The 12,448-nt window shown below is 43.3% G+C and overlaps 1 protein-coding gene across 2 annotated transcripts; it reads right to left on the bottom strand.

Annotated features, from left to right (window-relative positions):
• SVBP (small vasohibin binding protein) lies at window positions 1-6,801 on the bottom strand. 2 transcript variants are annotated; one of them, XM_025857116.2, is made up of 3 exons: window positions 6,684-6,801; window positions 5,691-5,859; window positions 1-429 (listed from the first exon to the last, which is right to left on the bottom strand). In XM_025857116.2, the coding sequence occupies exons 2-3, from the start codon at window positions 5,802-5,804 to the stop codon at window positions 343-345; spliced, it is 201 nt and encodes a 66-aa protein (XP_025712901.1). In that variant the 5' UTR covers window positions 5,805-5,859; window positions 6,684-6,801; the 3' UTR covers window positions 1-342. The 2 variants fall into 2 exon arrangements, with proteins under 2 accessions (XP_025712901.1, XP_073758879.1); XM_073902778.1 differs by lacking the exon at window positions 6,684-6,801 and adding an exon at window positions 6,556-6,660.
• Window positions 6,802-12,448: the final 5,647 nt, after the last annotated feature.

Raw genomic sequence — 12,448 nt, 5'->3', positions numbered from 1 at the left:
AACATTTTATTAGCATTTTATTTATATTTTTGGAGAGGAGCTACAGTTTCACGAGAAACACTGATTTTTCTCAAACAATAGAAAAAGGTTTAAAAAAAAAAGAATGTATCGTCTTAGAAGAACAAAACAAGTCTCTTCAGCAAGCATTGGGCCAATTCAGACTGAAGGAACCAGTGAAGCAGAAGGGACGGACGGGAAGTTCAGATTTATCCAGTTTCAGGAACAATGCAAACAGCTTCTTGTCTAGTTCTGTAAGGTTCCAAGTGGACCATCTCAGTGACACGGTGACGAGGCTGAGAAAGCCAGCCTCCGAGGCCCCATCTGGCTCCTGCATGGGGCGGCTCACTCTGCAGGAGGCTGCATCTGTTTACAGAACTCATCGAACTGCCGCTGCTCCAGCTCTGTCATGACTCTGTTGAGGGCATAGATCTGAAGGGGAGAAAAAGAGCCGTTAGCGGGGGAGGCAGCTGCCCCACCTGTCCTCGGACGCCACCGACGCCACAGGCCGTGGCGTTTGGAAATGCCAGTAATGCAGCAGAAGGGAACCAATTCCACCTGGAGAATCGGGAGAGATGCAGTGGCTTGATCTGGCTTTTACAGGGTCCGGAGGATTTGAACAAGTAGAGACTGGGGAAGGGCCATGAGAGGTGATGGCCAGGGGGCAGTATGATGAAACAAACATAATGGGAAGGTACAGGATGACTTCTGGAAACTTCAACGAGGCCAATATGAAGGATATTATAGAGTTTGGGGAGCTGCAGAAAGTGACAAGTGTGTTGGAGCCTTACATGCCATGCCTCGGCCTCTGGACTCTGGCCAGACTCTGGAGAGCCAGTGAGATTAGTGTGCAGGGAAGCAACCCGATGATATCTCTGCTTTGGGAAAGATAACTGGAGACCATGTGAGGGGTAAAGTGGAAGAAGAGATTAGAGGCCACTTATAGGCATCATTACAATAGTTCAGGGAGGAGGTGGCAAGAATATGACGTAGGGTAGGCAGTGGGGATGGAATGGAAGCTGCAAGAGACATTCTCAGGTGAAAGGTCGGGTATCCACCTCATTCCTCACCTTTCCTTATCCTTGTGGCGTCAATCTGTCCACTAAAGAGCAGAAACCTCAGAAAACTTTCCAATTTGTAGAAGGGAAAAATGAAGGAGTGTGTTTGTGTGTAGGTGATATAACTTGATTCATTTAAGAAAAGACAAGAAAGGGGGGGAAAAAAGAAACCGAGAAGGGAGACAAATAGAAAACAGAAAATAAAGAGCAGAAAAGGCAACCAAATGTGCGAGGATCACCAACCCTGAGAGATAGTTCTTTGAAAATAGTAGAGAAGATCCTGCAAATCTCTGACATGATTCAGCAAGATAAAAAGGGGTTGACATAAGCAAATATTATTGGAATCAAAAAGGAAACATAATTACTGATATAATGGAGATTAAATGAAAATATTATGAACTTTGTGTCAATAAGTTTGAAAACGTAAATGAAATAAATTGCTAGAATGAGTAAAATGATCAAAACTGACTAAATAGAAAGTTTGAATGATCCTATAATCTTTTCCACCCTTTTTTTTTTTTACTGTGGTAAGATCCTATAATCTTTAAGGAAAAGGCGATTCCACAGTGATGAAAACAAGTAATAAATCAACAACACAAATGATTCTCGAAAAGCATAATATTGATGGTTAAAATGGTTAACTTTTCTGTTATGTCTATTTTACCAGAATGAAAACAAACAAAAAAATTGATCTGAATAGTTTAAAAAAAGAAAAGAAGCTGAGTGAAGAGAGCCAGTCACAGAATGTAGTAACATATATAAATTCAGAAACGTGCACAACTATACATTTGAGAGAGAGAGAGTGAAGGTGAGAGAGAGCAGGAGTTGGGGGGCAGAGGGAGCGGGAGAAGCAGGCTCCCCGCCGAGCAGGGAGCCCAACATGGGGCTCGATCCCAGGACTCTGGGATCATGACCTGAGCCGAAGGGAGGCGCCCAACCTATCGAGGCACCCCAGAAACGTGAACAAGTAGACAGTATATTGTTGGGCTACAAAATATTATTTGGGGGTACACAGAGAAATACTAAACTAGTGCAGAACAGTAAGGGCATGATCAGCATTAAAATCAAGGAATGAGGGCACTGCTGGTGGGAAGGGCTGGGGACAGGACCAGAGTGGGGCCCGAGGAGCTTCCAAGTTACTGGTCACACTCTATTTTAGTTGGGTGGTAGACACGGGGTGTTGGTTTTATTCATCTTCTTTAACTGTACACATCATATATATGTGAATACACTTCTAATATATATTCATTTGAACCTCTGCTTCATCCATTCGTGCTTTAACGAGCATTTTAATCTGCATGTGACTGAGCTGCGGACTGAGAGGGCTATTAAGTAGCTCCTTGGGGACCTCTAGATCCAGAAGGCAGGCTGGTGGAAGGGAAAATAGAATAAGCAGAGAAAGAAGAGACTCAGAATGGGTCAGCAGGCCCAAGCCAAGGAACAAAGACTTTCAGGAAGGAAAGGGTGGCCAACTGTGTCAAATGCGGCTTCCCAGCCACATGTGCCCTCTCTTCCATTTACTCGTCACGGCGCTCCCTCACATCTTTCTGGAATGCGGCGTCTCTGTAGAACTGAATGGAAACTGTGTCTCTTCCTCCCCACGAGGGTCTTGTCACATTCCTATCTTAGGAGATTACATTCCAGGCAGCACAGATAGAGCCAACAGCAGGGCGCTTGTAGGGCAGAGCAAAAAGCAGGAGCCCAAGGTCAGATGTGTTGAGCCCGCAGTCTGCCCCTCAATCCCTGAGTAACGAGAGGTTCTGTGCTTTCAAGTGAGGATAATACCTTCTACGTCACAAAGTCACCTATTTTATATTTACATCTCCCGGCCTTATGCCAGCCGGGATTTACAAAGGTCGGGATGGGAGTAGCAACAATAAGCTTTCATGTGAGGATACCCGTGGTCAACCACGTGCAGGCTGGCCCTGGGCCTGGTGGTATTACATCGCAGTATTCCAATACTGAGTTCCAATATTCCATTTCCGCACGACACCAACAATGCGATCAGTCCTTCCACCCGGAGTCCGCACAATAAACGCAGGCCACCTGCTGGGAAGCACATGGTTCCTGCTGCCTTTTACTGAGGGCTTTCTCTGTGCCAGGCACTGCGCTGAGTGCTTTACACACCACATTTCTGTTCCTCGTAACAATCTTGTGAGGTAGATATAATCGCCCTCGTTTTTCAAGGGGGAACTGAGGCACTGAAGTGTAGGGAGCTGAAGCATCCTCTCCAAGGTCCCATGGGAAGAACTGGGGCTCATGATGAGCTGGAATTTGGAGTCGGACCAATACAATCTAACCTGTGGAACCTTACCAGAAGGATGTCAATAAGGACATGAAGAAAGCCCTCCACATCTATCCCTACAGTGTGCACAAAGGACAGTTTCCTCAGGCTGTTCCTTACAACAACCCTCCAACTGCTCCCCAAAGCACAATGCAGTACAATTATCTGGGGGCCTGGATCCAGGTGGCAATGGGGAGGTAAAGGGGAGAATAATTTGTTAGAATCCACGTCTACAACTCTCAAATGGTCTTTTTTTTTTATTAAAGATTTTATTTATTTGACAGAGAGAGACATAGCGAGGGAGGGAACACAAGCAGGGGGAGTGGGAGAGGGAGAAGCAGGCTCCCCACCGAGCAGGGAGCCCGATGCGGGGCTCGATCCCAGGACCCTGGGATCATGACCCGAGCTGAAGGCAGACGCTAAATGACTGAGCCACCCAGGCGCTCCTCAGATGGTCTGTCTTAAACCAAAGGTGGATTTCAGTTTATGGATTAACTCTGAACACACTATTCATTTTACTTATTATACTGACTGTCTGCCTCTCGCACTGAACGCAATCTCCATGAAGGCAGGGATTCTTCTCTGCCTTGTCCACTCGTGTATCTCAAGCTCCTGCAACAGTGTGGGGCACATAGCAGCTCGGGATTTAACGAATGGATCAAATCAACACAAATTTAATGTTGTGGAAAAGAAGTGAGGGATGAGAACTCTCTCACACTTGGTGAGGGGAGTAAACACTTGTACCATCTGTTTGACAGCCATCTGGCAATGTCTAGTAAAACTGAAACACACACTGTAATTCTACTTCTAGTCTATATGCTCTACAGAAATTCTAGCACAGGTGCCAAACATCTAAGTTTTTCACTACAGCAATGTTTGTAGGAGCAAAAAACCTGTAAGTAATTTAAATGTTCATCAGTGGAGGAATGGGTAAATATACTAAAGTGGATTCATAAAATGGACGACCGTATCTCTCTCTCTTCCCCACCCCCATGCTCATTTGTTTTGTTTCTTAAGCCAAGAAACAGATTCCTGAATACAGAGAACAAACCGATGGTTACCAGAGGGTGGGTGGGTGGGGAGATGGGTGTGACGGGTGATAAACACTAGGTGTTGTATGGAAGTGTTGAATCACTATATTGTACACCTAAAACTAATATTACACTGTATTTTAACTACTGGAATTTAAATGAAAACTTAAAAAATAAAAATAAAATTGGGGTGCCCAGCTGGCTCAGTAAGTTAAGCATCTGACTTTGGCTCGAGTCATGATCTTGGGGTCCTGGGATGGAACCCTGCATGGGGTTCCCTGCTCAGGGGCGGGGTGGGGAGTCTGCTTCTCCCTCTACCTCTGCCCCTCCCCCTGCTCTCTCAAATAAATAAAATCTTTAAAAATAAAAAAAAAAAAATATTACTGTAAGCAGTGATGAGGAATAAACTAGATTATATTAACATGAATAGTTCTAAACATAATGTAAGCAAAATGCAAAATAAAACAGAATTTTATTAATGTAAAATTTTAAAACACAAAAGAATATTGTATATTACTCAAGGATATCTATTAATATATCTGAGTGTAAAAGCATAAAAAATTATAGTGGATGCCCACAGAGAGGGAAAAAGGGTATAAGATAGGAAATGGACAAAGAGGACTTTAAATTCATATGCAATTTTTATTTATCTAAAAGGCTCCAGGCGAATATGACAAAATATTAACGACTACCAATATGGAGTGCTGAGTACGCAGGTATTTGTTTTAATATTTTGTTTTTCTGTATTTTAAAATTTCTCAAAAAAGAAACAAATACAATGCCTAGAAAGAGGGAAGAATTTGCAGCAAGCTTTCTTCTGATATTAAATACTAAAATAAAAATACGTGTCTGGATGTGGTTCCACATAGGTAGTGTGAACAGTTTAGCTTTTCATTCTCAACCTGATTCTAAGTGTTGATGGAACAAAGAAATACATTTGGTGGATGTAAAGCTTGGGCCTCTACTTCTGGTTCTGAGCAGCTACTCTCCAGGCCAAAGCCTAAACAAACATCTGTGCTAGGGGGTGTCCAATACTTGTCTCGCGCCGACCCTTCCCTAACATGTCCCTTCTCTTTTTCCGTTCTTTCTTCCACAAAAGCTCTGCACCAGGAGTCATCTGAAGATGGTTAGGGTTCTGACACTAACCTGGCATGTGACTCTGGGCTGCCACTTCATCATTCTGCACCTCAGTGATGTCCTCTTAGGGGAACAGCTGTTTTGCCTAGAGGCAAATAGCACTCCCCCCTCACAGCTCTCCCTCTCTATTCCAGCATCATCTACAGCAGACTACAGGTATACAGGCCTCCTCCTTAATCTCACCTCTGCTCTTTGTCTTTGCTTCAGCTCCTGCTGGGCTGATTTCTGCTTGGCCTTCTCAACTCTGCTGACAGGTTCTTTAACTTTGGATTTTTCTTTACGGGTAGGTTGATCCATGACTTGACTTCTGAACACTTCTTAGCTCTGACCTGGATGGTGCAGAAGAGTCTGCCTGATTAACAAAAGAAAGAAAGGAAAGAAAAGGAAAAGAATTTGCAGTCGCTGCCTTAACTAATATCCAAGTTCAGCACCCTCCTTTGACAGGCGAGGCAGAGTGGCCCCGTGGAAAGAGCACTGGATTTGGTGGACTAAGACCGAACCCACCGCCATGACCTTGCTGGGTGTCCCTGGGCAAATTGTTATAATATCTATTTTTCTGAAATTAAAAAAAAATTCTGTATTTTTAAATTTCTAAAAAAAAAAGCAAGAAAGAATAAAACTAATAGAAAGAAGGAAGGCAGCGCAGCAAACTTTCTCCTGATATTAAATACTTAAATACTGAAATAAAATCCCCTCTCCACTCTGAGCCTTAGTTTCGTGTATGCAAAATGGGACAACAACCCCTTCCCCGGCGTGAGGAGCAAGCGAGAGGGCCTGTGACACGTTCCTACACTGCAGCGCGCTGTTCTAACTGCGAGGCCACCGCGGCCCGGCGGGGCGAGCCAGTCCCAGCCTCGGAGCCGGGCAGCGGGGCGGCCCGGGCCTCGCGCTGTCTCAGAGCCAGGGCCTTCCCACCTCCGGCCGGTCGGACAGTTACGGCCCCGCTCGGTCGCAGGGCCGCCGCCCCGCCCGGGCCCGCCCTCCGCCACCGCCCGCCCTGGGCCCAAGCCCGGCCCCAGGAGACAGACGCTCCCCCGCCCGCCGCTGCCCTCTCCGGCTGCAAGATGGCGGCGGGCGACGGTCAGCAGTCGGCGCCGGCCCTCCCCGTCTCGGGACTCCGGGACTCCGCCGCGTCGCCGGCAAGGCCCCACGTGGGACACCCCGGCCTTCCCCTACCTCCCGGCCTGGAGTCGCGAGCCCGCCGCGCCTCGGATTGGGCGGGGCCGGGGCGGAGACCCGGAGGCGGGGCCGGGAGGCGGGGCGGTGGAGACCGGCGCGCTCTGTGGTCCCGTCCCCTGAGAGGCCCGCGCGTGCGCAGAGAGCATTTCCCGAGCGTGGGCTCTGGGACTGGGGAGCTTTAAACAATACCTTCCCGGGAATATTTTCTGGGGCAGCTGCTAGGCTTTGAAGGGTGAGACCTGGAACCTGGGACGAGAATTGTAACTTCCTGGGCCTCAGTTTCTTAATTTGAAAAGTGGGGATGGTGATTTGCGCCTTCTTGATTTATGAGCTTGTTAGGAAGACCAAGTGAGGTCCTGCTGGCCGCAGTGTTTTGAAGAAGGAAGTCAGGACAAACGTAAATAATCAATATTAGGTATAGAGAAATGTTCAAGCTCACTGATAATACATCATTTTACAATTACAGTTGTTTTACAATTAGAATTTTACAATTATTTATAATAATTTTACAAATTAAAATAGCTGGCTATCGTTTTTCATTTATTAGAACAGGATTGAAGAAAATAGTAGGTAAATGCTTGGACAACAGAAATCTTGTTCAGTCTAATAATAATAACAATAATAACAGCTGCCTCTCTTCGGGGCTTATGATATTCCACACACCGTTCTTAGAGCTTCACATTTATTAACTCATTTATTCCTGTTGACGAATGTGTACAGTAATGTACATGTATAGTGACATGTTATTATCACCATCGTACAGATAAGGGAAGAGAGGCACGGAGAAGTTAAGTGACTTGTCCGTGGTTACACAGCTAGTAAGTACCTCAGCAAGTACTTCAGCCAGGATTCAGGATAGGACAATGGCCTATCCAGAGGAACACATGTCCTCCAGATCCCTGCTTCTGTTCCTCTAAGAGTTAGGCAAGAATTGAAACAATTGATGGATGCTGAGCAGGAAGTTGTTCAATGGATATGGAGTTTCCGTTTTGTAAGATGAAAAAGTCCTAAAGATCTTTTGCACAAGAATGTGCATATATTTAATACCACTGTACTGTACACTTAAATGAGGTGGGAAATTTATGTTTTTTTAACCACAATAATTAAAAAAGCACAACCTTTGACTCAGCAATTCCACTTCTAAGTTATCCTAACTAGATAATCAGAGATAGCACTATTCTTAAGAGTAAGAAACTGGAGGGGCACCTGGGTGGCTCAGTCCGTTAAGCCTCTGCCGTGGGCTCAGGTCATGATCCCCGGGTCCTGGGATCGAGCCCCACATCGGGCTGGTGCTCAGCGGGGAGTCTGCTTCTCCCTCTCCCTCTGCCCCTATCCCCTGCTAGTGCTCTTTTGCTCTCTCTCTCTCTAAAATAAATAAAATTTTAAAAAAAGGTAAAAAACTGGAAACAATCAAAATAATTGTAACAGGGGTTGATTAAATAAACAATAGGATGGCTGGCATGGGATTCCATGCAGCCATTAAAATGACATAGAAGAATATTTATTGACATAATAATAAAATATCTTTATTAAATGAAAAAGTTACAAAGAGGAACATACAACATAATCACAGTAATCACATTATTTGTTTCAAAAAAGATTATGCTATGCGTACGGGAAAGAAGCTTATGAAAACACACCAAAACATAAATCCAGATTATTTTGAGAGTAGAGGGGATTTTTTTTTCTTTTTTTAGAGAGAGAGCTCACGGTCAGGAGCAGGCACAGAGGAAAAGGGAGAGAATCTTAAGCAGGCTCCACACCCAGAGTGGAGCCCAAAGAAGGGCTCGATCTCACAATCCTGAGATCATGACCTGAGCCAAAATCAAGAGTCAGATGCCTTAACTGACTGAGGCACCCAGGTGCCCCAAGAGTAGAGGGGATTTTTACCTTCTTTGTGATTTTCTTTATTTTGCAAAATTTCTACAGTGAACACTTATACTTTAGCAAGATTTATACTTTCTTTTAAAGAGAAGAAAGTCTAACAAATGTTATTTTAAACTTCTATATTAATTTTGGTTGGATTATTGTTAATAATAAACGTGGCCAGATTAGATTGGACTATATTACAGCTGGAAACAGGGCAGGGACCTTTGGAAAGCTTTAGAAAGCCAACTAAAACAGACTGGATATAGGGTATGAAGGAGTGGAAAAGCCAAAGAATATTGGAAAAATAGTGGAGACACTGATAAAAAAGAAGGTATGCTGAGTTGGCTTGGGAAAGGATTGAGGAAGAGGGTAAGTCAGAGGGGTGTGTGTGCGTGTGGCTGTAAGACAGAGTTAGTTTAAATTTAGAGGGTGCAAGAAGAGTTGTCTAGCTCCAGAAAGGTACAGGTGTGGAGACACTGGTTTGGAACGCTTCATCAGGAAAGTGAGGCTGGAGTCTGGAGGGAGTGAAAGTCCCCTCCTTGTTCTTCCTCTATGAGTTTATGATTTCTATCTATCCATCTACCTCTCTGTCTTTCTGTCTTTTTGTGACCATCAACAGACTTGGCCAATGTGCACAATTCCCTAGTTGGCTGAGCCAGAGTTTACATTAACATAACTATGGAATATTTTTACAATTGAGCTGTACATCAGACTGATTACTTTTCACTTTATTGAATAACACTTCTCTCCTAGAGTCAAAATTTGCCTTTTTTTTCCCCATTCACTTAATTATGCATCTATTGTTAATTCTTCCCCCAAATTCTCCATCTGGACTATAAAACATTTCTTGATCTGGTCATGTGAATCTGGTGATCTCTCAGTGTCTTTTTTTTTTTTTCTTGGAGACATCCTTCCTCGGGCCCATCCTCCTCTCTCCAAATTGTCATCTTGGCCTCACGGTCCAACTATTGTCCTAGGATTTCCCCTAACCACATTCTGGGGATTCCCATCTCTACTCTCCGGTGCCAAATCCCCTGATCATCCATTTGTGGTTTATTCTCTCATTTCAGAAGAGCACATTTTCCGGTAACCTCCCCAGAAGGGGTTCATGGGAAGTAAATTTTTGAAAACTTGTCTAAAAATGGCTTTATTTTCTCTCATACTTGACAGTTTGACAGGATACGGATTTCCAGATTGGAAATCATATTCTCTCAGAATTTTAAAAGCATTGATCCATTGTCCTTTAGCTTCTCATGTGGCTAGACTCTGGAGAAGTCTGATTTATTCTGATTTCCATCATGTCCTATGTAATTTTTGTTTGTGAGTTTGTTTTCTGGAATTTTTTAGGATATATATTTTTCCTTCATCTTTGGCACTCCAAATCTTCATAATGATGTGTCCTGGTAAGTCTTTTTCATTCATTGTGCTAGGCACTCAGGAAATGTATAGGCTTTGGGGAGACTTTCTCTGTGATAGATTTTCTTGTTTTTAAAATCTTTTCTTTCTCATTTTCCATCTCTTGGTTTTGCTTATTCTACTTTGTCAGAGATTTTCCTGAACTTTATCCTCTAGTTCTTCTGTTGAATGTTTTAGTTTCTGCTATAAAATTTTAATTTCCAAGACTTTTTCCTGGTTCTTTGGCTTTCCTTTTGGTAACCTCTTGCTTTGTGTTGTGGATTCAGGACCTTCTCTTCTTTCATATTTCTGAGGACATCAATTGTGATTTTCTGCCATTTTTCTTTTACTTCCTAGATTGTCTTTGTTGTTTATTTATTTATTTATTTATTAAGATTTTATTTATTCATTTGACAGAGAGAGAGACAGCAAGAGAGGGAACACAAGCAGGGGGAGTGGGAGAGGGAGAAGCAGGCTTCCCGCTGAGCAGGGAGCCCGATGCGGGGCTCGATCCCAGGACCCTGGGACCATGACCTGAGCCAAAGGCAGATGCCCAATGACTGAACCACCCAGCCACCCTGTCTTTGTTGTTTATTTTAGTCTCTGGCTTTGGCTTTGAAGTTGGAGGCTTTCCTCAAGTAATGATAACAGCTACCATATATTGGGTGTCAAGCACTGTTCTGAGTATTTTACATGTTTTAACTAATTTAATCCTTATGCTACTCTAATGAGGTAGTTACCATTCTTACCGGTAACGAAACCGAGACACAGAAAGGCGAGGCTCTCACCCAACTCACGGAGCTTAGAAGTGAACCTGAATCTAATCAAACCTCTAGCTTTCCAATTCAGCAGAAATATGAGGGATAGAGAAATAAATTAAATGATACCACTCAAAAGCAATCAGCCAAATCCAGAATGTAGGACATTGTACAAGACAAATTTCTAAGTTTTACCAACAATCAATATAAAGAAAATTTTAAAAGAAGGACAGAGGGACACTTTAGAAACTTAACAAAATGTAATAATGTGTATCTTGCTTGGATCCAGATTTGAACAAACCACGTGTAAAAAGACATGTTTGACACTGAAAATGTGTGAACGCAGACTGTATATCAAATAATATCAAGGGATTATTGCCAGTTTTGAGAGGTGTAGGGGTAGCGGGATGTATGTAGCTGGGTGTGTGTTTATGTGTACCTTAAAAATTACTGAGGACCCTAAGGAGCTTCAGCTTATAAGGGTTATATTTTTTGAAATTTGCCATAGTAGAAATTAAGGTAAGAAGTTTTAAATATAATTATTACTTCACTTAAAGACAATAATGGGGGGTGGGGGATGGGGTAACTGGGTGACAGGCATTAAGGAGGGCACGTGATGTAATGAGCCCTGGATGTTATATAAGACTGATGAATCGGGGCGCCTGGGTGGCTCAGTCAGTTAAGCATCTGCCTTCAGCTCAGGTCATGATCCCAGGGTCCTGGGATCGAGTCCTGCATCAGGCTCCCAGCAGGGAGCCCACTTCTCCCTCCCCGCTTGTACTCTCTCACTGTCTCTCCTCTCACTTTCAAATAAATGAAATCTTTAAAAAAAAAAGACTGATGAATCACTGACCTCTACCTCTGAAACTAATAATACATTCTATGTTAATTAATTGAATTTAAATAAAAATTTTTCAAAGGCAATACACATAAACACTTATGTTACCATAAACATGTTAACATAAACATATGTAAACAAAAACACGACATAAACATAACAAATACACATGTTAACATAAACAACACGTTTTATGAAAAACAACTTTTCTGAAACAAAAAAATTAGTGAGAAGAGTGGCACTGTTTTACATATCTATACATCTCTTAAGTGTCTGGCTGGCTGGGACAGCTGGATTCTCATATCAGCTCTTGCATTTAATCTGCGGCAGGAGGCTGTGTGGTTGAAATGGATGGAAAAGGGCATTTCACTCGCCTCCTCAGGTAACTGTGGGTATTCTTCTTTGATACTATAGCCACACTTGGCGAGTGGTAGTTTCTGAAAGGTTACTGCAGCATAGGATCTAAAATCATACCAGTAGGGCGCCTGGGTGGCTCAGTTGGTTAAGCGACTGCCTTTGGCTCAGGTCATGATCCTGGAGTCCTGGGATCGAGTCCCGCATTGGGCTCCCTGCTTAGCAGGGAGTCTGCTTCTCCCTCTGACCCTCCATTCCTCTTGTGCTCTCTCTCTCTCTCTCTCTCAAATAAATAAATAAAATCTTTAAAAAAAATAAAATCATACCAGTAAACTTTTCTTGTCTTTTTCCCCTCAGCTTTATTGAGATATAATCGACAGATAGGTTTACAACTTGTAAGACTGGATACATTTATATGTCGTGAAATGGTTACCACCATAAAGTTAGCTGACACCTCCCCATCCTGTCACATAATTACCATTTCTTTGTTGTGGTGGGAACATTTAAGATGTCCTTGCTTAGCAACTTTCAAATGTATAATACACCAA

Source organism: Callorhinus ursinus, unplaced genomic scaffold (genome assembly GCF_003265705.2).
Source record: "Callorhinus ursinus isolate GAN/ISIS: 27379988/994484 unplaced genomic scaffold, GSC_fseal_2.0 scaffold18, whole genome shotgun sequence".
NCBI lineage: Eukaryota > Metazoa > Chordata > Mammalia > Carnivora > Otariidae > Callorhinus > Callorhinus ursinus.
The sequence above is the reverse complement of the archived record's forward strand: the minus strand, read 5'-3'. Positions and strand labels throughout refer to the sequence as shown.